This window comes from Panicum hallii, chromosome 2, assembly GCF_002211085.1.
Source record: "Panicum hallii strain FIL2 chromosome 2, PHallii_v3.1, whole genome shotgun sequence".
Lineage (NCBI taxonomy): Eukaryota > Viridiplantae > Streptophyta > Magnoliopsida > Poales > Poaceae > Panicum > Panicum hallii.
This window is the reverse complement of record NC_038043.1, coordinates 53,411,785-53,438,688: the sequence shown is the minus strand read 5'-3', so window position 1 is coordinate 53,438,688 and position 26,904 is coordinate 53,411,785. Positions and strand designations below refer to the sequence as shown.

The 26,904-nt window shown below is 48.9% G+C and overlaps 4 protein-coding genes and 1 pseudogene across 4 annotated transcripts; 2 read left to right on the top strand and 3 right to left on the bottom strand.

Annotated features, from left to right (window-relative positions):
* Positions 1–3,487: 3,487 nt before the first annotated feature.
* Positions 3,488–9,214, bottom strand: LOC112881861 (SUMO-activating enzyme subunit 2). The gene is made up of 11 exons (XM_025946760.1): positions 9,064–9,214; positions 8,861–8,950; positions 7,741–7,824; positions 7,415–7,633; positions 6,746–6,847; positions 5,757–6,200; positions 5,441–5,670; positions 5,095–5,188; positions 4,830–5,012; positions 4,559–4,656; positions 3,488–4,261 (listed from the first exon to the last, which is right to left on the bottom strand). Exons 1-11 carry the CDS (start codon positions 9,097–9,099, stop codon positions 3,928–3,930), a joined length of 1,914 nt encoding a protein of 637 aa, XP_025802545.1. The 5' UTR covers positions 9,100–9,214; the 3' UTR covers positions 3,488–3,927.
* Positions 9,215–9,916: 702 nt separating this feature from the next.
* LOC112881516 (peroxidase 70-like) lies at positions 9,917–11,588 on the bottom strand. The gene is made up of 4 exons (XM_025946249.1): positions 11,265–11,588; positions 10,949–11,140; positions 10,692–10,857; positions 9,917–10,507 (listed from the first exon to the last, which is right to left on the bottom strand). Exons 1-4 carry the CDS (start codon positions 11,493–11,495, stop codon positions 10,122–10,124), a joined length of 975 nt encoding a protein of 324 aa, XP_025802034.1. The 5' UTR covers positions 11,496–11,588; the 3' UTR covers positions 9,917–10,121.
* A 773-nt stretch (positions 11,589–12,361) lies between these two features.
* Positions 12,362–16,484, bottom strand: LOC112881677 (threonine--tRNA ligase, chloroplastic/mitochondrial 2). Its single transcript, XM_025946484.1, has 8 exons — positions 16,125–16,484; positions 15,809–15,955; positions 15,568–15,715; positions 15,200–15,453; positions 14,302–14,679; positions 13,493–13,801; positions 13,197–13,397; positions 12,362–12,877 (listed from the first exon to the last, which is right to left on the bottom strand). Exons 1-8 carry the CDS (start codon positions 16,419–16,421, stop codon positions 12,617–12,619), a joined length of 1,995 nt encoding a protein of 664 aa, XP_025802269.1. The 5' UTR covers positions 16,422–16,484; the 3' UTR covers positions 12,362–12,616.
* Positions 16,485–17,996: 1,512 nt separating this feature from the next.
* LOC112879654 (GDSL esterase/lipase At3g26430-like) lies at positions 17,997–21,433 on the top strand. The gene is made up of 5 exons (XM_025944012.1): positions 17,997–18,302; positions 19,838–20,050; positions 20,155–20,324; positions 20,455–20,725; positions 20,825–21,433. Exons 1-5 carry the CDS (start codon positions 18,023–18,025, stop codon positions 21,085–21,087), a joined length of 1,197 nt encoding a protein of 398 aa, XP_025799797.1. The 5' UTR covers positions 17,997–18,022; the 3' UTR covers positions 21,088–21,433.
* A 484-nt stretch (positions 21,434–21,917) lies between these two features.
* Positions 21,918–23,112, top strand: LOC112882532 (annotated as a pseudogene).
* Positions 23,113–26,904: the final 3,792 nt, after the last annotated feature.

The window sequence follows — 26,904 nt, the reverse complement described above, 5'->3', positions numbered from 1 at the left end:
CATCCCAAGAAGGAGCAAGCGCACCTGGCCCAGATGGAAGAAGAGCCGTGCCTTTTCATGGCACAAGTCAATGTCAAAAACCACTCGGAGGAGTCGCAAACCGAGTTGTTTTCTGTGCAGGAAGTTAAAGAAGTAGTCGAGATGGTCAAGAAGGCGGCTAATGAGTACTCGGGCGACCACGGGGTCGGCCGCGAGCCTGTTCCCCTGCCTGCGACAACGGCTACAACGGCGACCTGTATCGAGGAGCCTCTGGCTCAAACCTACCTCGGAAAGGGCGGGGAAGATGAGTTGATGGAAGGGTGGTACCTGAATACAGGGGCCACCAACCACATGATGGGGCGGAGCGATGTCTTCTCCCACCTCGATCGGGCCATGCGTGGCCGGTCAAGTTCGGTGATGGGTCGGTCGTGGCCATCCATAGTTGTGGCACCATCATCTTCTCTGGGAGAAACGGGGAACACAAGATCCTGGATGGGGTCTACTACATCCCGAAGCTGCGCAACTCCATCATCTCAATTGGGCAACTTGATGAGATCGGGTCCAAGATTCATATTGAAGATGGTGTCTTGCGGATCCATGATCGTGAGAGACGGCTGTTGGCAAGGGTTCCCCACAGCGGGAACAGGCTGTACGTGCTGCAATTTGAGGTCGCAAGGCCGGTTTGCCTCACCGCACGCTGTGGCGACGATGCCTGGCGGTGGCATGACCGGTTTGGATATGTCAACTTCGACGTCCTACAACAGAGTGGGTGGAGGAGAATTGTTGGGGCATTAACCCTTGTATAGGCAGTATCTAGACTAAAACTAACTAGTCATAGATAGCGATACACTGCAATTAGCTCATGGGTGTTGTATCCAGCGTCATCTTATCCCCTTAGGATATCTACTTAAAGCTTAAAGCTCGTAGCAGCGACCGGAATCCAGTCGGAGCCCCAGCGCGAATAATCTCAAAAGTGTGAGTACGTTCGTCCCATCCCAATCTAGGCAAACCCCTTGCTGGAAGGTGGATTTCCAGCAAACCCCACCCCCACTAACCAAGCACCCTTCCAAAAGCACCGACAGTAGCCATGGCGCGTCGGTCTCTGCTGGCTCTGCTTGTAGCACCGTCGCTCGCCCTCACCCTCTTCTTCCTCCTCGCCGCGCGCGCTCGCGCTCGTCCTCCGCACCCGCCTCCCCCGCCGCGCCGGCCCGCATGAAGGTTGCGCCACGCAGGAGCCTCTCCTTGCCAAGTCCGCCGATGACCAGGCACCATCCCCCGTCCGCCACCCACGCCGCGCCGGCCCACGTGACGGTCGCGCCGCGTAGGAGTGTCTCCTCACCAAGTCCGCCGCCGACTAGGCATCGTCCCCCATCCACCGCGGGAGGAGCTTCCGGCAAGGGCTCTCGCTAGCGGCCTCTCGCTGTTTTCCCCTCTCATGGCCGAGCCTCACTTCACCGGAGCAATTCAAAGCCAGTGAGGCACCTTCGTCCAATTCCTTGTACCACCCGCTTCTTTGGGCACCCAAGGATCCGTTTGAGCCGTTCCCGAGCTGAAACCATCACCGCAGCACCCTTTCCCCCTTCCTCCTTGTGCGCAGTTGTACTGAGCAGGAAGTGGCGTGACGGTGAGCAACGTTTTTCCCGTGCCTTTGTGCAGTTCTGGTTGTTCAGGGGAAAGCAATAGCACGCGTGGGAGGTCTAGCTGCCGCTTGCCGGCCTGTTCCAGGCCCGGAGCAGCCGGGACGCTAGCGCCACCGCGAGTTCGGGCTGCTGCCATGGGCGCCGCCGCGGAGCTCCCTGCTCCGGCCATCCAGGGGCCCGGCTTGGAGGTGCAGCGTGCTCAGGACGGTGTGGAGGTGCTGTAGGTGCTGCAGGTTGGGGTGGAGAGGGGCTGGCGAGGTGTGTTGCCGTGGGCGGAAATCTGGTTGGCCGCCGGCGTGGGTGCAGACCTCCTCTTCCTCCTCGCCGCGCGCGCTCGCGGTCGTCCTCCGCGCCCGCCTCCCCCGCCGCGCCGGCCCGTAGGAGCGCGAGGGGCAGCAGGAGGCGGCGGCTGAGAGGAGCACGAGGGGCAGCAGGAGGCAGCGGCGGAGAGGGGCACCCATGGCGGAAAGACAAGGGAGAGAGAGAGAGATTGGAGAGGGAGAGAGAGAGAGAGCTAGAAGCAAATGAGAGAAGAGGATAAGATTATAACGGATTTTGCGAATGTTTACCACCGTTGCACCACGTGGCATACGGATTTGGTTGTTTATGTGGCGTATTTGGAATCTCGGATGGAATATTAAGCATCTAGATGAACGATTCGAGAGTTCAGAGATTTAGATGAAACTCCGGAATATGAACGTGGAGTGCAATTTACTCAATTAGCATCGCCATGCTCCTGTGGACTGAGCTCTACCGGCCACAGCATAAAACCAGAACTCCAACGGTCCAACCGTCTTGGAAAGAAATCAAGCGATGTCTTTTCCCTTTCCAAAATCGTTGATGCAAATCCATGATTTTTTTTAACCGGCCTCCAACAGTTCAGGGGCGACGTCCCCGTGAGCTTCCGGTTCTAGTAAAGACGTGCTCTCCTTGTCTTCGGCTGAGAAAGAAGGGCCGAAGGCTGAGCATCGCCTACGATTGCTAAATGGGGGTACTGCGGGTGCTGCTGGTGCTCGCCGCCTCGCAGTTGCCGGCTCGCACGAGGGCGTTGGCGCCGGCCGCGACGCCTAAGGCGTTAGCTTCAAGACAGTCACCGCCACCGGTGACCGGTGCTGGCGCGGTGTCTCTGGTCTCTGCCACCAACAGCGCAAGCTGCAAATCCACGAAATTAACCCATGAAATTAACCATCCGTCTAGAAATTCCAATCAAACAAGAACTAGAGGGGGCGCTTGATTAGGTGGATTGATTTGGTAGAGAAGGAAGAAACTGAGGGAGCAGAACAAGTCCTCGCCGTTGATGGGAATGGCGGCATCCAAGCAGAGGGCCTTGAGGAGGCAGCGCGACGCGCTCGCACGAAGGGCCGCCCGCGCGAGCCAGACGGGGTGCGAGGCACTCGCGCGCCGGCTGCGACGCCCTCACCGACGGGGCGCGAGATGCCCGTGCGACGGGCTCCCGACAGGGGGCCACGGCGCGCTCGCCTGAGGAGCCGCCGCGCGGGGCGCTCGCCCCCGGGGTAAAATGGTCATAACGGAAGCAGACGTACCAATTTTAACGATACCACGTTATGAGTCTGTTAAAAAATAACGGCAATAGCAGGAGATGGAGTTAAATTTTCACTGGCACTGAAGGGATGATCTAAATTTGGATGGTATAAAAAAGATGAATTAAATTTTCAATGGCATACATGGAATTTTCTCAAAATTGGTTGTGGACTTGTGGTCTACTCAGGTTGACTTCTGCTCCCAATGAATTGGTTGTGGTCTACTCAGGTAGACTAGGCGATATCCTAGGAATGAGCGTATTTCATTAATGATGCTTAATTCAAAAAAAGCATGATCTAAGATGCTGAAAAGAAAAAAGAGAGAGATGGCTTCTGAACCACTTCATAGTTTATTCTCTCAGGCCACTGCCTCACTGGTGCTAACAAGATTACAGGATTAGAACGGACTTCCAGAACCTAGGAATATACTTCAGTTTCAGAATGAAACCTTAGTGGTTTACCAGGTCATCCCTAACTGAATAAAAATCATCACCAACGAAGGAACTTCAGGCTCATGAGATAAACTGCTATCTTGCAGCAGGCTGTCAGAAGAGCATTAGTTGCTCATGTGCCTAAACACTACAAATTACAATCCTACAGGACAGTATCTAAGGCCAAAAAAGCATCCCGGGCATTGTTACCAATATCTCAACACCATCAGCCTAGCACATCACCGCATAGATAAGTTACAAAAGATGTCATGATCAAATAATGTGTTAGCCATGACGTCACGAGTCAAAAGCTGTTATCTCTGAACTCTGAAGTTGCTATTGCAATCTCTTTTTCTTGCCTTGCTTCGGGTCCTCATCAAGCATAACAATGTCATCATCATCATCTTCAACGACTTGCGCGCTACTGGAACCAACATCAGACTGATTTTGGAGGGCATCAAAATTTTCCTGCGACTCTAGTATTTCATTCAGCTTGCGCTTCATTCCAGGTTTCACTGATATATCCTCGGCAGTACTATCAACGTCATCTGCACTGGATGAAGATGGAACCGATCTTTTATCACCATTACTGGTAACTTGCTTATCCACTGGACCAGACCACCCAGCAAGAACCATTCCATCAGGCTCTTTCTCCTCATCAAACTCATCCCTGCAATGGCCATTAAATAAATGAATATAAGTGCACGTGCAAATGTACAGTTTACAACATACGGTTCCAATTTTGCATATAAAGGATATAAAGCAATTTTGCCGTCAAGTAGATATCTCTCAGTTACATATCTAGCATAGAAGGTTTCTTTAGAAGTTACATAATAAGAGATGTAGCTCAAGTTTCTTTAAAAGAGTGCAAGATACACAGAGAAGCAAACAAGGTCTTAAAAAATGGAACCATGGAAATCATAGGATGCATGGCCAATAGAAAGGGCAAAAAAAAAAAGATATGAACCTGTGTTTGATGTTGATGCTGCATTTAAGCTCCTGCTGGAAATCCTCGACCGTAATCTTTGTATCATTTACAACTGGAGCTGGAAGTTCCGCCAAGACCTGCAATAATGTATTAATTACAATGATCATAAACACAACTAAAGGCTACAAATAAAAAGAACAATAACTTAAGAACATAACTAAGGGTTGCAAACTTCTAAAGAAAAAAGAAAAAGAAGAGAACTTTAGTAATATATGCCACAGGGCATATCAATCACTTGGCTTGAACTGACCTTTTCGAGGTTTAAAGCATAATTTGCAGCCTCATCCGGCTCCAAACCTTCACCATCCTCAAAAACAAGTGTGGCACCAACCATTACTAAAGGGAGGTTCATTCCAAGTTTGCTTTTGATAACTTTGTCAATGACTTCCCGGAGCTTTGTTGTCTTAGTATTAACCTCCAGAACAAGTGGGGTCTGTTGCATTCAGTTTTTGTTCATGTCAGTGACGAAGAAACAGATAAATGTGATAATAACAAAACTAGAAAGGTGTAAATACCTCAGAGCAGACATAGCATGATTTATTAGGTTCAAAAGGTTCTACAGGCATCAAAAGCATCTTCCTTGATGGATGTTCAAGACAATATGTCATTCTGTAAACATATGAAACGTCAAGTTACAATACTTTTATTTTACCCAAGCCCCAAAACAATTAAGCAACTAAATGAAACAAGTAACATTATAATGAGAAAGAAAACAAGTTCAAATTGTCTAGAAATTTCACAACATAAGACTCTTCTGAAGCTAGCATAAAAAGATTACAAGCACTTTGGAATGAACAGCTATATTTAAGGTAGAAATTATTGGCGCGGAAAACAACATGACAGATTACGAATGCAGTTTACCTATAGTTCTGATAATCACCCTTTAGCACTTTAATTGCTTCAATGACAATTAGACCAGCTATTATGGCATTGGTAGTTGCCACAGCATGGACTATGTTTCCAGCAACACCTTTAGCTTCAAAAAGGCTATGTGGTGGTATTCCAAAAGAGGAAGCTCTGATATTAGCTGCAGCAGTAACAAACTCAACAGCCAATTGGTCATCCTTGTCGAAAATAAGGTTCCCTATTTCCTGGAAGACAAAAAATTAGAAAAAACTGAATTAGTTTATTATAAAGAAAAACACTAAGATGTCATAGAACCAGGATGTATACAGACCTTCTCTCTTTTCTCAAAAAATAATTTCAAAGCCTCCAAGAACACTCTTGAATTGTCAGCAAGACTCCATATCTCTTGTGGATTTCTAAGGCCTAGGGACACCATAGCAGATGGTTCATGCTCCTCATTTTTGTGGTCCCGAGAGGAACCATTTCGCTGAACAGCGTCTTCTGGTAATGCATCTCTGATGTATATTGGGGATGGCTTTTTCCGATTTTTCCAAGTTTCCTCATTAGCTAAGGCAGTTTCGATGTTGTAGCCAAATACATGATCATAAATCCTCTGGGCATATTGCGGGAGATCTTCATCTACATTCCTTTCAAAAACATCGGTTTTTGAACTGCTATCATCATTTGAGCGCACATTAAGATCATTATCCTGGTTTCTGTCACCAAAAAGCTTTGCAAAAAGCAGGTCTTTCGCCCAAACAATGCAGTGCACAAACTGCAAGGAGATGAAATCAGTCATTAATGCTAAAATTTGGAAGCAATCAGATTTTATTGTACAATACACAAACTGTAAATGCACAAAGGTTAAGTCACCAGGCTAACAGGCTGGCATTTAAAATTTTAATTACATTAGATATGCCAAAAAAAATATGTGACGCCTGTAAGAGTAATGCACCTTTTCATGCATACAGATCTTTTTTTTTTCAATTCCAAGACATGCAACATGACAAGTCATGTCCAACTAAATCCAATAGAACCATTGAATTGAATTCTCTTTCCAGCTTCCATTGAAGTTGCTTAAATAGCTATAAATATGGGGAAATGAGCATTTTTAACATCTGCAAACTATGCAATAAATACTCCTTCCTATATTTATCAATGTCACTGAAAACTGCATTCCACAAGATGTTGACTAACAAAAATTACATGTTAGAAAATTGTCTTGCATGAATACAAGAACATAAAAGAGAGGATATGCAACATAGTGGACAATCCAACAAAAGAAACAAATAAGAAAACAGAGCCAGAAAAGTAAGTAACCTTTGATGGTGTGCTTGTAATTGTGCAGACAGGATATGATTTCGGGACAGGCTTTGGCTGACATTCATAGCATTCTGTTTTACCCTTGACGTGAACAGTAACCTGCAATAAATGAAAAATAATAAGCAGGGTGTATTGAATTAGTCAACATTAGTGACATATCTTTGGCATAGTTAAGCATGCTTATGTAATATAAAAAAAGTATCTTTAGTAAACTTAGAATACAGCAGGAAACGAATTATATGTATACTAAGATGCAATGACTAAATGGTACGTCCATCTCTTTTATGTTATATCCATCATGTTTTCCTTCTATTTTATTTTATTTAAACCAAACGACAACTTCACACTTGTATACTAAGGCAGAAAGGTGAACACATGCAATAAACAGTATTGCAGTGTCACTGACAAAAGAGATGCTATCCAGAGTTTCTCTAAGGACAAAACATGCTATATGGTAACAATTCTAAACTGCTGTGCACAAAGAAAAGAACACATAATCAGAACCCATAACAATAGGTGGTAGTAGCAGATGTAACGAGATACTTGAATACTTGATATATACAAAAGGTGCCATTTGTACGAATTAAAACTACATACATACTAAAATAATATGAAATAAAGTTGTAAGTCCTAGCACAAGTGAACTGTAGTATTTGGCCTCCTCACCTGCCCCAAAAAACCAGTAGTACCACTTTCAACCAAAGGAACTTCAGCAGCAAGGCAAAGGCGATTAACATGGCGTCTAGCATCCAAGTTATCAAGACCATTCAGAACCACATTAAATTGCTTGAAGAATTCAACATTGAATTTAGAATCCTTCACATTTGCGTGGTATGGAGTTATATTTATATTTGGCCTAAATTTCAAAACAGCATCTCTAGCAACCTGGCAAGACCAATGGAATAAAACAGCATGAGGAAAAAGAACAAGTACCAGGTGAAGACAACAGAACTAGAAATTGCACTATTACACTAATCATATAAGCAACTTACTTTGGCTTTTGACTGCCCAACATGACTCTGCCGAAACAAAAATTGTCTATTCAGATTGCTAACTTCAATTGTGTCCAGGTCAATCTGCAGAGAGGAAGATAAAATTATTTGGGTGCACCGTCTGAGAGGAAAGAGTCAGATTTATTAGTTCCATCAGCAATAAGGGAACATGACCTTCACAAAGGCATACTTACCAATCTGTCAGAGTTAAGAGAGTGATAAATCCATAATAGGAGCCAAATGATAGATGGCAGAGAAACGAGGAAAATGAACAGATGCAGGAGAATGAATGAGTACTCATTTTATCTCCCTGTGTTATGCCAAAATTAATTAAGGCAAAGTTTATGTTTCATGTGAAAGGTCTATACTATAATGGGACAAAAAAATATTAGATGCCATTTTTTAGGGGGGGGGGAGAAATTTGGAATCACTTTCCCACCCTGTTCTATGCCAAGTGCCAAATGCAGTAATATAACAGTTTTGTTGGCTGCGAAATAGCTTTTTTATAAGTGGTACCACAAATTTTGTTCAACCAAGAAAAGAATGAGAACAAGAGTCCTATACAGCTGCACAAAAATAATACTCATGGGCAGTTGATCATTTTAAACACATTGATTCATGCAGTTTAGTTGCCTGTACAAGGACTAGAATGTGTACATTCATAAACTGCTTATAAAATACATTGACCAAACAGAACTAATGTAACAATTGAAACTTCCCTTAACAAACTTAAAAAACGTAAGCACAAGGACAGGAAAGGATCAGCTTGTTAAGAGCTAGACCCTTAGCATAATTCTAACAAGGAGTGCCCTAAAAGGCAATACAGGCCCCCAGCAAGCACAGCTGCAAGTAAGAGCACAGTCCCCAGCACTACAGTATGTAATCCAGTGATGCAGCAGATTGCCAGCTTGTGGATTAAACAGTATATGGCCACTTCTCAGCTCTGGGTCAACGCTATCCCTATTACAGATCCCACCACCAGCCGGGTATCCCACCAGCCAACCGCTGTGCCGCCATCTACAGAACTAACGCGAAACCCCGGGTCGAGCCAAGCAAGACAACAACCCTAGACCCGCGAAGTCGAGCAGGAACAGCGAGGAAGCGAGCAGCAGGTACTCACGATGTGTATGTCACTGAATCCGGAGAGCGCGAGCGTCTTGAGCAGCTCGCAGCCGATTCCTCCCGCCCCGACCATCAGCACTTTCGCCGCCTGCATCGCCGCACCGACACGAACACACACACACCGCGAAAACCAATAACGAATCAGCCCCGCGCGCAGGCGCATCCGAAATCCGACAGTAACGAAGGGGCCCCGTCACTCACCTTGACGGCCTCCTCCGAGGACGCGGCCGCGGCCATGGGGACGCGCGGGAGGGGAGCGGCGGCGGGGGTTTTGAGTGAGGTGGGGTTTGGGGGCGGATTGGAATTTGGGGGGAGAGGGTGAGCGGGTTTGGGGGGGGGGGGGGGGGTGGGGGGGGCGAGGGAGACGCGACGAGGAGGGGGCGGCGGGCTGCGGAAAGGAAGCGAAGCGTCGTGGAAATTGAGGGGGGCGGCCGGGTGGCTGCCTCGCTGGTCGTCAGTTCCCCCGTCCCGGGCTCGATCGCTTCCCCTCTGGATTCGGGACTCGGTGGGAGGAGGAGGAGGAGGCCAGGGGATCGGACGCGCCGGTTGCAGCTGGTACTGGTAGGCTTTAGGGCTGCCAAGGGTGGGGTCCTGTGCGGGAGTTTGAGGTTTCACACGAGCTGGTGTGGCGGCGGCGGCTGTTTGACCTTCTCTCATGGTCATGGGCTTCTGACTAAGATGGGCCCAGGAAATCGATCAGCTAGCATGATCAAGTTTTTGGTGTTGCTAGAGCCCTGCTGTCAAATCTTTTCTTTCCATCTGTTTACCATTTTCTTCTCTAATATACGCTGCGCTTTATAGAAAAAATGTTGAATTTATTTCTAAAAGAGTAACACAGTATATATTCTAAACAGAGTACATGAAAAGTATTTGATTCCTCATAATAATTTTGCGGGAATCTACTTTCGCCATTGTGCACTAGCGGTTGTCGCAGCGGTATTAATTAATTTGTTTTTCTTTTTCTAGTTTTATCGAAGGAATTAGTTGTGTGAATCCACAAGCTCACAATTTGTTGCCACTACTTTTGTGTTCCTTTTTTCAATTAAATACGCACTTTTTCACACTAAGCCAAGCCATGCCCCCTTTGGAGCAAAAGGTTTTCACGGAAATTTTGTAATATTTTTACAGGATAATTTTAATTCCCACATGATTTGGTGGGAAATCCGGCGTTGTAAAAAAAGTGAACGCACACCCCCAGCCAAAACTTGTAGTTGATGATACTCGCATGCAACTGCCGTATTCTGCAAACGTTTCTGCAGCTAGTTCACTCTCCGGCAGTTGTGCCGGACCTGCCCACTGCTCCCTGTCAGGACGCCAATGCCGCCCATCCTCACCATGGCCGCCGCGAAGTCGCTACTGAACCGCGCCGGGCTGGCCGCGTAGCTCCTGACCAGGCCGTCCGTCGAGCCGCCGTTGAACAGCTCCTGGTCGGAGTGCAGGAGCCCCCGCTGCGCGACCAGGTTGCCATAGTACGCGTTGTCGAACGCGTTCGGCGTGGACACGTCGAGCGGCGCGCCCCCGCCCCCGCCTCCGGTCGCCGGGCAGCCGGCCCTCAGCGACGCCGCGAAGGCGGCGTCGATGTCGGTGTCGTTGTAGATCCTGGCCCGATAGTTCGGGCACTGCGCCTGCCCCATCGTGTGGGCACCTGCAAGAATGTGACGCTCGCGTGTCAGTGACCAGTACGCTGTGCTGGGTGCCAAACTGCCGTCGCTTTTGGAGGCACGGGGAATTGTTAGTTGCATGGTCGCGTCGGTGGCCATGCCAGGACAGCTCCATGCTCATGCGCTTTGGTGATGAGACCGTGATGTATTGATCGGTGAGGAACGCACCAGACAGAGCGACCATGTCGGTGTTGCTCAGGCCTTTCCTGGCGAATGCGGCGAGCAGGGTGCTCAGGCTGGACGCCGGCGAGGGGAGGTCGCTGTTCGCGAGGGAGAGGCTCGCCGTGGTGGAGTCCCTCCTGCCGAGCGGTACCGTCCACGATGGCCCTCCAAGCTGCGCACGCAACGTTCCAGTACTTGTCAAGCGAACGCTCACAGTTCACCCGACTTCTCTCGGGTAGCATGATTGGGACGGTCGATCGTACCGCGACGACAGAGTCACGGGCGGCGACGGCGAGGATGTCAGCGCACGACACGGTGCGCGGGCACAGCGCCTCCAGCAGGGCCTTGATGGTGTCGACGACGCCGAACCCCCTCAGCGATCCCGCGTTCGGGCCCGCGCCCTTCTCCCCGGTGAAGTTGCCCGTGTCGTCGAGCAGAACGGACGCGTCGCAACCCTGGCGAACATACAGACAGGCATGCACAGCTCGTCACCTGACGTGCTCACAAAGATTTGTACACCCGGACCGACATGGCATCATGCCGAGCCGAGTATTGCGATCAACATAGAACTGGACTTGCCTGCACGAAGCAGTCGTGGAAGTGGAGGCGGAGCAGGGAACCGGCCGTGCGCCGGTCCAGCAGCACGGCCGCCCTCACGGCGGTCTTGATGGTGACGAGCGCGGCGGGGCACGACGAGGTGTAGAACGTCGGCGACAGCTGAGCCCGAGCGGCGGCCACCAGCGTGGCCAGTGCCACGAACAGTGAGAGCATGGAGTGGCGAAAGCGATGGCTGCTGCGCGCAGGAGCCATGAATGAGCGAGTAATAAACCCCTGGCTCCGCAGAATGAGCACTCAGTCCTGAACTGAACCGTGTCTCCAACTGCAAGACTGCGATACTTGAGTTTCTTGTGTGTGTTTGGTCGCTGACTACAGTAGTGGCAGCGTATATATAGGCTAGATCTGGCCAGACTGAGAGCAGCTTTGCCTTTAATCGCTGGGCTTCGTTGGACCTGTCCATTGCTTTTGGTTCATTCAATCGGGCAAATCTAAGATACCTATCGGCTAAATTATTTTATGTAAAGTTCTTTTGGGTAATCATCACAATCACCGTCAGTACACGTTTGACTGTTTCACATGTCTGAACTCTGAACAGCTGAACACCTGCCTTTTTAACTGAGAACTTCATCTTATTTTACCCCCCCCCCCCACCCCCTGATCACTTCCCTTTGATCGTCGGCCTACGACAAAAAGTTTGCAACACGCTATGGGCAAAAATGCTAATGCTAATCCTATTAAAAATAATCTTGACCAGAAGAATCACATTCCTTCTCACAGAAAAAGATTGGTGGTGAGCACGATTTGAGCTCAATAGTTATACCTGAATCAAGTTCCTTCAGCTAAAAGATATGCCTAATTGGTTGGTGGCATGGATTTCAGGTTTCTGAACACTATCATAATACAAGCTTTAGAGGTTCTCTTTGCTTTAATGCTGTAGCTGACCCCACATATTCCCCTAGTTGCACTCACAAGATCGATTGGTTCGAATATCGATCTCATCACCAACTTATGTGTGCTTGGGATGAAGTGTGGACTCCTTTAACTCGAGGATGGCCGAGCTGTAAAAACACTGCATGAAAAATAGCACCACGGCCACAGGATGGAGGCGGACCAAGCAATGATACTCGTGGCCAATGATCACGACCTGGATGTGTTAATTAAGCACCCCTTTGAGTCAAAATTTACAGAGTATAGTATGTTGGATTTTTGTAGCAGAGATGCTATGACCTGTGGTGACAACTATGCACAAAAATTGTTGGATATGCTCCTGCAGACTGCAGACCTCAGCTGCTACTTTTCTATGAGGGAACAGCTCTATGTGCAGAGGATCTAATGCTCTACAATATGGACTGAAACTTAGCGGATCAAAGGATTTATAATGAAGATTTGTTCGCGACAGCAAGCTGAAGTCTGGTGATGAATTCATCGACAGGCATTGCACCGATCTCCCCATTGTGCCTGGACCTAATAGTTAGGGTCCTGGCCTGAACTTCTTTAGGACCAACAACTGCCATGAGTGGCACCTTCTGTGTTTCAGCATTCCTTATTAGCTTCGGTAGGCGCTCTCCATGACAAACTTCAACACGGAATCCTCTTGATTTCAGTTCTGAGGCCACCTCATTACAGTACTGCAACTGAACATATGAAACCAAGACGTCATGATTTCATAAATAAGGCAAACATCTGATCTAAATAACACTAAGGAAGAGAGGTTGTACAAGAGAGAAAAAAGAATTGGGACTTATCACAATTAGGTGCTGGTTTTAAATATATTTTTATATACGCTCCTACATATAAATCAGCCAAGAATGGATCTGATCTCTTGTGCTGAGTTGTTCATGATGCCTTTTCTTTTACTCCATGTTTCATGTAAACCAGAATATCACTGAACATATGCTTTCAATTTTAACATATGGTGAAGGGAAATGGTAATGCAAAGCAGATGAATCAAACCTCATTGTCTGTCACAGGTAGAATACGTGCTTGAGTTGGTGCAAGCCAAAGTGGAAAATCACCAGCGTAGTGTTCAATCAGGACACCAAAGAAGCGTTCCAAAGACCCAAGGATAGCTCTATGAATCATGATAGGTCGCTTTTTCTCACTATTTGAATCGACATAAGTAATGTCAAACCGTGCAGGCAAATTGAAATCAACCTATACCATATATGAAAGTAGAGAGTTAGTATATCCTATTTTTTCCATTCAAATAATTTGGGTACCTCTTATCCAAATAAAAATATATAACTTACCTGCACAGTGGAACACTGCCATTTCCTTCCAAGAGCATCCTCAATTTTTAGATCAATTTTTGGACCATAAAAAGCACCTCCACCTTCATCAACTTTGTATTCCCAACCTTTATCATCTAACGCGTTTTTCAGGGCAACCGTTGCTTTTTCCCATATATCATCACTGCCAACAGATTTCTCTGGCCTGGTTGAAAGATTTATCTCATAATACCTAAAGCCAAATTGTCCTAGTATTTGCTCAGTTAGATCAAGAACACCTCTGATTTCATCTTGTATCTGGTCCTCCAGACAAAATATGTGGGCATCATCCTACATAAACAGACATATTGAAAACAAAATCAAGAGCAGTTTTGAACCTTATAACATAGTGGTAAAGTAAAACTAGTAGCACCCATCTGGTGTTATGGTTCTTAGCAAAATATAACGGAATAGAGTATCCATATTCCATAACTGAAGGATATTACGTGTTTAAAAGGAACAGAAAGAACTTGGGTGTCAGAATATCTGCTATATTTTCTAGAAAAAAGAAAGATGTCACTCTATGGACTGTTAATTGCATCTAATGTAATAACTTAGCACACAAAAAAGAATACAAAAAACCCGAAAAGTAGTATAGAGGATGGGGAAGAAAAATGCATAACAGTACTAGAAAAGCATTTATCATTTAAAAAGGGAAAAACAGAAGGCCACCTTTAGCATTGTTCGTTTTATCTAGTGACTGCAACAAAAAAATAACTTAAAGAATGAAAAGATCATGATTCCATCAGAAAGAAATTAGTGGTATGAGGGAACTAGAAGAAGGGAAACACCTGTGTAAACCCTCTTACACGGAATAGCCCGTGCAGACTACCAGATAGCTCATATCTATAAACAGTTCCTAGCTCTGCCACTCTGATGGGAAAATCCCTGTATGAATGTAGTTTTCTCTTGTATACCAAAATGTGGTAAGGACAATTCATTGGCCGCAGTTGATACATCTCATCTTCAACATCCATTTGATTATACATATTCTCTTTATAGAAATCTATATGTCCACTGATTCTCCAAAGATCGGCCTTTGCAACATGAGGAGTGTATAGTAGATCATAACCATATTGCAAGTGAATCTGTTTCCATGAGTCTTCTAAAATGTGTCTGATGATAGCGCCTTTTGGATGCCAAAATACTAAACCACCACCAGCATCTTCCTGATAAATATTAAAATATACATAGGCAACAATCAATATTAACAAAAAGGGAACATTTATGCATAGGATGCAAGTCATATTGATAAGTTAAATCTGGATACCTATGTCATAGAGTAGTAAAGTTAAACCAAGGACATGGGCAATATGGTGTTGGAATTGGAAATAATAGCGAATGGTATGAACAAAACACCAATAGATGTTGGCTATTGCGGAACTGCGATCCAATGAAGTTGCTAAAAAGGCATCAATGAACCATTCTGATATTCTGGACTAGATCTTGTTCACCATGTTCTATTTAGATATATCCAGTGCATGAAAGCTACACAGGAACCATCAGAAATTTGAGGGTTGAAGAGCAACAAAATGTAAAATCTCATATCATTCTAGGGGTTTTTTTATAACAATATCATTCTAGGTTGATGGAAAGGTTGAGGGCCTTGAGGCTTGCCATCACTAATGAATCACTAGTAAGTATTTGCAATCATATTCTTTATCAGAAATGACAGACACAAGATAATACCTGTATAGAGAACAGATCAAGGTCCTGACCCAGTCGCCGATGATCTCGGCGCTTGGCCTCCTCCTTAAAGTGGATGTAAGCCTTCAATTGATCTTCATTCTCCCATGCAGTCCCATATATTCTTTGTAGCATTTGGTTTTTCTCATCACCTCTCCAGTAAGCACCAGCAACAGACTCAAGCTCAACAGCCTTTCTGTCTATTTTTCCAGTAGATTCCACATGAGGCCCGGCACAGAGATCCCACCACTCTTCTCCTACACGACACAGCATATATTATCAATATACGTTAGAATAAACCAATCACTACGGATATTAAGCATCAGACAAGTTACTATCCCCCGACACAAATCGAACAGTAGCACACTAACCAATGTGATATATTGTGATAGGTTCTTCTTTAATGCTCTCCAAAATCTCCAACTTGTAGGGCTCGTTGAGTGCTTCGATCCTCTTCTGAGCTTCTTCCCGGGACACCTCCTCCCTCACCAATGGGAGATTTCGTCGGATGATCCGATCCTATCAACATACCAAAAGTCCACAGTGACATATCAAAACACTTGACATTTTCCGTTCAATTCACTCGTGCTCAGGCTAGAAATGCAGGCACACCATCTCCTTCTTGATCTTCTTGAGGTCCTTATCCGTCAATGGCTCCATGTCGAAGTCATAGTAGAATCCATTGTCTATCCAGGGACCTATGGTCACCTTGGAGTTGGGGAACAGCTTCTGGACAGCCATGGCCATCACATGGGCGCACTACAGCAGCAATTGTGCAAGACACTTACATATTCATACTTTTAATGAGACACCAAATTGTACAGGAAACGGATTGGCTGGGTTTTGATGAAAATTGAGACCAAAATAACCATGCGATTATGCCAGTTCAAGCACTGTAACGGAGGGAGAGAATGGGTAGCAACAATACGGTGTGCCGGATGCGCAGCAGGAGGTCAGAGGACTCGTTGGTCGGGAGAACCACCCGCTCCTGCACCTCCGCATCGCCGGTCGAGGCCGCGGCGGCGGCCGCCTCTTCTACCGGTGCCGAGGGTGAGGCGGTGGAGGAGGACCGCACCGCGGTGTGCAGAAGCCTGCGGGGGGAGCCGAGTTTGCGGGGAGGGAACCCTAGCAAGGAGGCGGCCGCGGGACGGTAGCGCGGCGACGAGGGGAAGAGCGCTCGGCGGTGGGGGTGGGAGCGGAGCAAGGGGGCGGAGGGTGCCGCCATTTGGCCGGGGCGACGCCGAGCTCGGGGAGCGTGTGGCGGGCGTTCCCTCCTCTTTGCCACGTTACCCGTTTGGACTTCGGATATTGTTCGGCTGAACGCCTGAACCACGTCACTGTTCCTACCTGGCGGACTGTATTTTAATCCTAGCAAACAACTAATCGGGAATATATCAGACAGTGCAATGACATTTGGAACACCAACAAATCCACAAACCGGAGAGGAAACGATTTTTTATAAAGAAACAAGGAATACATTGTTAATGTTCCGTCGAGAAGCAAGAATAAATTTCCTTTCAAGGGTGAGGCAACATGTCCACACCCTTTATGAAAACCAAGAGTGGAGAACCACTTCAGGAAAAAAAAACAGATCGAATTAATAGCAACTACAATATTTAAACAATGTAACATAAAGAGAGAAAGCGCATTATTGTACCATGAGAAAAAAGGGCGTGTCCAAACCTGTATCAGTAGCAAGAGACTTTGCTAAACAGTAGCAGACCGTGTAGATTGCACAACGCTGCAGTAGCAAGAAACCTTTGTTAGTTCAGCATGTATGAAAACGTAAAGATCTTATACTACAGCATTTCCAAACCTGTGCTGTAACCATCACATTCATTCCATGGCCTAGAAATGCCCCCAAACACTAAACATCACGTTTGATTTATCCCGTGACAGCCACTTCACCGAAAGTTTTCCTTCTAGACACTGCATCCCAATGATAACATGGCACCGTTTTTTTTTCCCTTTTACTTTGCGGCATACTGCACCATTGATGCCTTCGCATGGTGGTTCCAGACTTCCAGGGCTGGACTCATCAGGCTAGTAGTGCGCAACCCAATCATAGGGTGTGTTCGTTTCCGATTAGAGCCCTCTAAAAACTTTAGAGTGTTTCCTCACTCTAAAGAATCGCAGTTTTATTAGAGGCCGAATTAGAGTGCTGTTCGGTGCCGGACCTCTAAAGTTTAGATATTTCGAATTTTAGAGGTGTGAAACGAACCCCCTATAATTTCGGTTTCTGCTTCTGGTTGCCGTCAGATCCAAGCCTCCGAAGGTCGATCGTATTCGGTTTCCCTTTTCTTTCCCCATTCGCAAGCTCAGGGCCACAGCGTTTATTCTCCGCGCCTCTCTGCGATGCTCATCCAGAGGTGCGTACGTGTCGTGGCTGTCCTTGAACCTCCGTTACTACTCGGCGGAGCCGTTCCGCCGGGTGTCCCGGGTCTGCCGGGGACGCAGGACCAGCGACGAAAGCCCCGCGCTGCACCGAGCACGACTCGTGCCGCGCCAGTCAGCGCCCAATATCGTGTGCTCCACCAGCAGCAGGAACCAGCGCGCGGCACACCGTTCTCGGAGAAGGCAGGCGCGGCGCGCCGTCATGTCACGCCATCTCGTCCCACCGCGCTCGCGCCGCCCGCCCTGTCGGCTGTCGCTGTCGGGCAGGCACGGCACCGCGTGCGTGCCCAGCCCATATCTCTATCCACGGATCCGTGCCCCCCCTCCGCCCCTCCAACTCGCCCCACCGCGCCACCAGCGCCCCAGCCCTCACTCTCACTCTCGCTCTCGCTGTCTCACACACAGCACGCGCGTGCAAGGCAACGAGGGGAAATGGCCACCGGCACCGGCACCGCCGCCACCGGGGCGGCTAGGACAGCCGCGCTGCTGCTGCTCTCGCTGGTGCTGGCGCTGGCGCCGCGGGCCTCCGGGGCCGCGGGCGCGGGCGGCGGGGACTGCCACTTCCCCGCCATCTTCAACTTCGGCGACTCCAACTCGGACACGGGCGGGCTCTCGTCGCTCTTCGGCGCCGCGCCGCCGCCCAACGGCCGGACCTTCTTCGGCATGCCCGCCGGCCGCTACTGCGATGGCCGCCTCGTCATCGATTTCATCGGTACGTGCACGTTCACCGGCTCCCCCGAACCGTTCGGCGACCTAGTGGCTGGCAGCCAGCTGACAGGAGCTGCGGAACCCGCCGCCATGGTCATGGCCTCCGCGCCGTGCGCGCGTGTTTTTACTGTTCACCCCTTACTTTTCACCTGCCCGCCTCTTCTTCATGATTGCACACTGCGCGCCGGACCCATCGATCCATACAGCCAGCCAAAACCTACCGCCTTCACTTGCCGCTACCATAAATAAATGCGGCGTTAATTCGTCCCGCCCTTCGTGCAATCGCGAGAAGAGTTTGGAAAAAGATGTTCATGCATTGCATAACAGTAACTTCTTGTAAGAGCTCTAGCATAGTACAAATTATCGCATTCCGATCTTATCTGTTCCTCCTCACCGCTGGAACACGACAACGACGAAGCAAACAGACAAAGATTGCTCCTTGATCCCTGAGTCCCTGACCCGCCAACCCATGTTGGTTACGAGGTCCAGGTACTATCAGCCAAGCTAACCCTCACATGAGAGTGAGACCACGGACCCTGAAATGCCGGCTCTCAGACCATGGGCCGGCATGGCCGTGGCGGTGCCTCTATTCGAGCTCATACATGTCAGGGAGTGCTGCCGCGCCTCCAGGGCAATGATGCCCATCCCCGTCTCCATCCAACACGTGAACGCGCGGGGATCATTGTTTATAGCTGCGTGCCGACACGATCTTGGTTTTATTCCAAACAATCTGACAAAAACTTCAGTGATTCGCGTAAAGCATCTTCGGCGTACAATCGAGTGGCGCTGCCATGCTGTTGGGAGATACACGTTCGGTGGAGATCTCCTGTTAGTCTGCACAATGGGAATGAGAATGTCGGTATTCCTTTTAGGAACTTTTGGGATGCTGATTTTGGGTAAGGACAGAAAGAAGCATTAGCTTATTCAGGTAGGCGCGTCGAAATATAGTGGGGGCAAACTGGCAGGAACAGGGAATGATCGGGAATCGGATTTGGGTTGCAGTGGAGGAATATCAAATATGGATGTTTCACTTTAAAGATTCTGATCAGGGTTGAAGGATAAATGGTGACAATATCCTTTTTTTTTTCTTTTTGCTATAGTCCTATGGTTGGGGGAAACAGCACTAGAATGTGAGCACACAGATGGAAGCCATACAAAATAATACATGCGGATTCTATTTGAAATGCAGGAACTCAGTAAGAAACTGCAAAGGAATTTCGGGCATATGCTTGTTTGAACCATGTTGTATGTTTGTGCTCAATTTTTGACAACTTGAGCCGAGCTTTACGTCCTACTAATTTAGAAGTGTTTTTGCCAAATTGATGTACATCACAACTTGTAATGAGTGGCAATTAGTAACATCATGTTTTTGTGCTTCATGATATCTGGTTACTAACTGGCACCTACTGATTACGGAGCTTCAGGCTTTCAGCCATAGTATATGCTTAAACTGTAAAAGTGTTGAGACAGTTATCATTTATCAAATGCAAAAATGATACTGCTCGATATACTATTTACCCTTTTTGTTTGCAACTGCAGCTGAAAGCCTGGGAATACCTTACCTCAGTGCGTACCTCAACTCGATCGGAAGCAACTTCACACAGGGAGCCAATTTTGCGACAGCCGGTTCGTCAATCAGACGGCAGAATACATCTCTGTTCCTCTCTGGTTTCAGCCCCATTTCCTTGGACGTGCAGTCCTGGGAATTTGAGCAATTCATCAACAGAAGTGAATACGTCTATAACAGCAAAGGTACCATCTCAATCTCGATAATTTTCTTTCTTGTATAGCATTTTTTAGGAAAAATGGCATTTCTGTTCTGATCTAATCAACTACTCTTCTGTTTTTACATGTAGGCGGTATCTACAGGGAGCTCCTGCCAAGGGCAGAATACTTCTCCCAGGCTCTTTACACCTTTGACATTGGCCAAAACGACATCACCTCAAGCTACTTCGTTAACAACAGCACTGCAGAAGTCGAAGCCACCATCCCTGATCTGATGGAGAGGCTCACATCTGTAATCCAGGTGCATTGCAGCTCACAGAACACGAACCACAAAACAGAACAGCATCACGTTGCTCTTTGACAGAGGTCGCACACACACACCTTTACATGGCTGCCCTCTGCTGATTAGCTGAATCTATGCAAACATGCAGAGTGTGTACACACGCGGAGGAAGGTACTTCTGGATCCATAACACAGGTCCGCTCGGCTGCCTGCCCTACTCGCTGCTCCACCGCCCTGACCTCGCCTCTCCCATGGACGGCGCCGGCTGCTCCGTCACCTACAACAAGGTCGCGCAGCTCTTCAACCTCAGGCTCAAGGAGACCGTGGCGAGCCTCCGGAAGACGCACCCTGACGCCGCGTTCACCTACGTCGACGTGTACACCGCCAAGTACAAGCTGATCACCGAGACCAAGAAGCTCGGTAAGGCGCCATCGTCCCGGCCGATGAACAAAACGAGTGCATAGCCGCTGAACATTGGACTCGTGGAAACCTCATCTGCTGGTGTTGTTTGCGATGCAGGCTTCGACGACCCTCTGCTGACCTGCTGCGGCCATGGCGGCCGGTACAACTTCAACCTGAACATCGGCTGCGGCGGGAAGAAGCAGGTGAATGGGACGTGGGTGGTGGGGAATTCCTGCGAGGACCCCTCCAAGAGGGTGAGCTGGGACGGCGTGCACTTCACCGAGGCCGCGAACAAGTTCGTGTTCGACCAGATCGTCGCCGGCGCGCTCTCGGACCCGCCTGTGCCGCTGAAGCGAGCATGCCAGAGCAAAGGGCGATGAACCGGCCGTGTGTCATTACTAGGGCTGGCTACGCTGCAGCTGCTGCTGTGGCTGCTTCTTGCTGTGTGAGTGTACAATTGGAGGAGCACGCGTGGTCGAGGATGGGGTGTACAGTATACTGCTTCACTTGTAATAAGGGAAATGGAATTCACATCGGTGAGCGTCGCTGTCCCCCAATAGGGTGATCAGGAAATATTAGCATACATTATGAGGGATGTTGCTGTCGAGATACGAGATACACCTTGCGGTTCATCGTCCCTGCAACATTCCAATTAAGCATTCTAGTAGAGAATGAAAGGAAATCGTGTTTTGTTTTGCAAATAATATATATTTGTATATGCTGCAACGGAGCATTTCAGAAACATTTTTCGTAGCACAGACAATGAAATCAACTGATCAATCATGCCACGGAACCAAATCATGCCACCCGTTTCTTCCAATCCCCATTGCGCCGCACCGAGCTCTTTTCACTTTCGTTGTAAATCCAAAAACCTCGTCTCCTCTGCCATCTCCACCCCCTTCTTCATCTCTCTCTATGTTAGCAAGTTATTAGGATATTGGAGCGAAACAAAACAATCGTATGGGAGAAGTGGTCAAAATCTATATTACTTTGCATGTAGACGTTGGTTCATTATTAGTGTTAGTTTTGCATGCAGATGCAAGGTGCCAATGCAACCCGTTCTCTCCACCATCTTTCTAACAAACCCGCCTCCAGTTTTCTCGGTAACAGCTTTCCATCGATCGCTGCTAGCCACTCGGTCCTCTCACCGTCGTCGGCTGCTCGCGGCCACCGAACGTACCAGCCGGCCACGGGGACCGCCACCCCCGACATGGCCGCAGTAGCGGACGAGTAGGCGTGCCTGTACGCGTTGCAGCTGGCGTCGTCGTCCATCCTCCCAATGACGCTAAAGAGCGCCATCGAGCTGGGCCTGCTCGAGGTCCTGGAGGCCGCCCGTAAGGCTGCGGGAGGGGGCGACGACGCTGGCACCCGATGAGGTGGTGGCGCGGCTGCCCGTTGCGCCCAAGAACCCCGACGCGCCGGCCATGGTGGACCGCATGCTGCGGCTGCTGGCCTCCTACGACGTGGTGAGGTGCCAAGTGGAGGAGGGGGAGGACGGCAAGCTGTCGCGGCGGTACGGCGCCGCGCCGGTGTGCAAGTGGCTCACGCCCAACGAGGACGGCGTGTCCATGGCCGCGCTCGCGCTCATGAACCAGGACAAGGTCCTTATGGAGAGCTGGTCGGTGATCAGCTGCTTTGCTTTCAATGTTCCACGCGCTCATGAACCAATTTGTTAATTTCATGCCTTGACCAAGCAGCGTAAAAAAAATTCTTGAACGATTCCTGTGGCAGGTACTGTTTGGAGGACGCCGTGCTGGAGGGCGGCATCCCGTTCAATAAGGCGTACGGCATGTCGGCGTTCGAGTACCACGGCACGGACCCGCGCTTCAACCGCGTCTTCAACGAGGGCATGAAGAACAACTCCGTCATCATCACCGAGAAGCTCCTCGAATTCTACACCGGCTTCGAGGGCGTCGGCACCCTCGTCGACGTCGGGGGTGGCGTCCGCGCCACCCTCCACGCCATCACCTCCCGCTACCCCGCACATCAAGGGGATCAACTTCGACCTCCCCCACGTCATCTCCGACGCGCCACCGTTCCCGGGCGTGGAGCACGTCGGCGGTGACATGTTCAAGTCGGTGCCCTCCGGCGACGCCATCTTCATGAAGTGGATCCTCCAGGACTGGAGGGACGCCCACTGCGCGACGCTGCTCAAGAACTGCTACGACGCGCTGCCGGCACACGGCAAGGTGATCGTCGTCGAGTGCATCCTGCCCAAGAACCCAGAGGCCATACCCAAGACGCAGGTCATGTTCCACGCCGACATGATCATGCTCGCGCACAACCCCGGCGGCAAGGTGCGGTATGAGAGGGAGTTCGAGGAGCTCGTCCATGGCGTCGGGTTCGCCGGCATCAAGGCTACCTACATCTACGCCAACACATGGGCCATCGAGTTCACCAAGTAGACAACGTCCGTCTCCTGTGCTTTTTAGATGAGATGGGTCATCATCGTCGCCGTCATTTTGTTGCCTGCTACGATAACCAAGATTAAGTTGCCATTTCCATCAAAATGATTTCGTTGCGCATCCTGGCTAAAATCTATAGGCACCTAAAATTTGAGAGAACTTCGAGCGACGATGAACATGAACACCACCAGTGAGCTCGTCCTTCTTGTTTGGGGGTGGGGTTGTGAGAGTCTACCGGCCGGTGTCTTCATGGCTTAAAACGAGTCTGTCAGAAGCCGGAGGAGCGACGGAGAAGGCGGGCGGAGCGGCAAGGCAAAGGACATTAATATTGGACGGCATCGGTGGTGTGGGCGACAAAAGATGAAATTTGTTAGTGTGAGGCCGGCAGTGGGAGCGGAGCCGCCGGAGACAGCGGCTAGGCCGGTGGAGCCACCGGTGTCAGCTCCGTAGATGACAATGCATAATAGTGATTTTCTACAGAAATTGTCAGTGTCAGATAACAAAGAGGCATGGTTCTGCCCCTAATGCGTGCGAGTGGTAATCATGCGTTGAAGTTTTAAGAAGACGGGGTAGGAGATGAAATAGAGCGGACAACCATGATTTCTTTCCTGAAAAGGAAAAATAATCAAACACGAGTGGTGTTTTGAAACCTTAGGTCTATGCAGTTAGCCAAAATATCTATACTGAATCAAGACTCTCAGCTCTTAATGTTCCAATATAAGGAACCTACAAAACTATGTGAGTAAACATGAATGAACCGAGACATTATCTCTCACGGTGCTCGTCCAACTCATCCTCGCATCAATGATCCTAATCTATATTTATACCAATTTTTAAAGCACATAAAGTTACGTTTCCATCTAAATTTTTGGTTGATCCGCCTCATGTAATTGACAGGTGGGCCTTATTCTATCATGTATGCGAGTCGGACCACTATGTAACACCCTAATGTAAATTTCCTAAATTTTAATGAATTTATTTTGGCTTAAATAAAATTTCTAAAGTTTTTCTTGATTTATCTTGCATTCAAATTAAATTTATTTCACAAGTAATTAAAATTTATTTAGGGTTCAACATGTTTGTGCATTCATGCCGGTGCATCTCTTTTATTTGTTGGAATGGTTTAGTTTGAATTCAAATCTTAATTGAATTTAAATAGATTTGAGTTTGGAAATCAGGAAAGAAATAGAAAAGGGAAAGGAAAAGGAGAAGAGAAAGCAGCCCAAATCACCAGCGTCTAGCCTGGCCTGCTCTCCTTTCCCCTCCTCCCTCTTGGGCCGGCCTCTTTCCCCGGCAGCCCATCTCCCACTCCCCTCTCGCTCTCGCTCTCTGGCCCCACCTGTCAGCTCCCCCGTCTTCCCTCTTCTTCCCTTCTCCCCCACGCGCACCGGCCGCCGAGATCCCCGGCGAGCCCCCTCCCTGGCCCCCTCACGCCGAGGCTAACCCGCCGCCCTACAAAAGGGTTTCCCCCGCCCTCTGGAACCCTAACCCTAAGCCTCGCAGAACCGAGACACCCTCAGCGCTGCCGCCCGTTTGCACCGCCGCGCCGGCTCCTCTGCGTCACCGTCGAGCCGTCGCTCCGCTGCACCCCCGACCCCGCTGAGCCCTGCAACAGATTCGCCTCAGCCCCAGGGAGCTCCCTGAGCCCGGCAATTAAGCCCCGAGCTTCTGCATCGCCGAAATTTCGCCAAGGAGCCGTCGCCGGTGAGCTGCTCCGCCATGGTAATCTCCTCGCCGCCGGTGGCGTTTTGGCCGTTCTGACCCCCTGCACACCACCACAGGCACCCCCTGAGGCGATCCAAGGCGCCCAGCACCCCGGAGTCCCTCTGCGCCAACCTTCCCCGCGAGCCTTGACCACCTCCGCCGCCCGGCCACCGTCGACGGCCGCCCTGCACTCCAGCTCCGGCCAACCCAAGTCCTCGGTGAGCCCCAGCATGCATCCCTGTTCCTTCTGCGCGGGTTAGGGTAGACCGTAGCTCACTTTTGCGCCCAGAGCGCCGCCGTGCAGATCCGCCCTCGCTGCCGCGCGCGTAGCCCGAGCCTCGCCAGGCCTAGCCACAGCCCTAGATGGATCCCACGTGCCACGGTGGTGCTCCCAGACCCGAGCTCGAGTAGTCTAGGCCACAGGAGCGTCCGGAACGCCCAGCTCCGGCGAACCCCGAGCCGCGCCGCCGCGGGATCAAGTCACCGGCGTCGTAGCGCCGCCGGTCGCGCCCCCTTTAGCCCAGGCCGTCCGATCTGCAACCAGCGCCCTTGATTAGATCCCGATCTTATCGAACCGTAGCCATTGGATCCAGATCCAGCAGATCAAAGCCAAAGTTACCGGTTCGCCCTAAGTTTGAATCTGAGCTGTCCATCCTAGATCTAGCGCGCCGTATTAGATCCGAGTGAAGAGAGAGTCTGGAGCGTCGGATCCAGATCTGACGGGTGAGAATCGCGCGTACCGCTTCGCGGGTTAGATCCAATCTGGGCCGTTAGAATTAGATCCGGTGGCCCAGATTAAAGAATACCGCTTTAGCCTGCCAGTTTTGCTAAAGAGCCTCTATGTTTTCCAGGAATCAACCCGCAGTCCACCCCTAGTTCAAAAGTAATTACAGTTAGGTCCTGTTTTTTAAGGTTTAGGCCCCTGAGCTTCCTAGAATTAGTACCCGCCGTCCATGCCCTGTGTTTTTGCAAGTTAGACCCTAAGTTTAACCTTTAATCAGGTTTAAGCCCTTAGTTTTTGCGCAGAACCCCCTGGAACTTCTGTTTTCTTACAGAAAAGCCCCTGGACCTTGTTTTAACCCTAGTTTTCGCGTCTTAGCTCCGTTTTAGGTGGTTTTCGCGCTCAGGCGATCGTTGTAACGCGTAGAATAGTTTTAGCTTAGTTTTGTGTGCTGCTTTACTGTATTGTTATACTGTTTCTTATCTTTTGCCATTATTTGTATGTATGTGCATGTGTGGATCATGTTTTGGCGTTGCGATCATGAGTAGACGTTGAGCCATCGGAGGAGTACCAGGAGCCACTTTCTTCAGAGCCCTTTGAGCAGCAACAGGAGAACTTTGAGGAAGACAAGTATAACATAAACATCCTATCACTTTTAAATACAATTTCATACTGCATTTTAATATTGTACGTCTATAAAGATTTCCTAGCCATTTTTATCCTGTGTACTATTACCTTGGGTTGCATTTTGGTTAGTTGTGCTAGGTGCTGCGCTCTCACAAATAATGGTCCTTTGTAATTAAATTTGATTAATGGTATATGCAACTTAATTCTGAGAGTGGCCCTCTGTGCTGTGTGCTTGAGCGGCTCACGTCTCGTTAAAAATATGTTTTGTTAGAAACATGGTTCAGGGGGCCAGCACGGTGCTTAGTGCTTGGTTGGCCACTCTCCATAAGGACCGGTTCATAGAGCGACAACCTGGGACAGTCGCGCAACCACAAGACTGGAATGGGACGGTCTTGACTTATTAATTAGGTCATTTTGGTTTGGGAGTAACTTACCTGCGCGGGCAAGAGCGGTGGTAAGCTTCAATTGCCCCTGCTCCTCCGGCTTAGTATGTGCTGTGTGCTTGTACTCCCGGAGGTGGGCTCCATCGTCGCTGATCCAGAAACCTCCGCCCACGACTCGATCACGTACATCCCTGCAAATTAACGTACGGACAACTATACATATATCAATTTTATCCATAACAATGCACAGACATATTTGTCAGTAAATTTCTAATGGAAGTGTACTTCCAAAATACTTTTACAACTACAAAGTATAAACTACTGTATACTATAGGAACAGTCTCGCTCAGTTTGGCT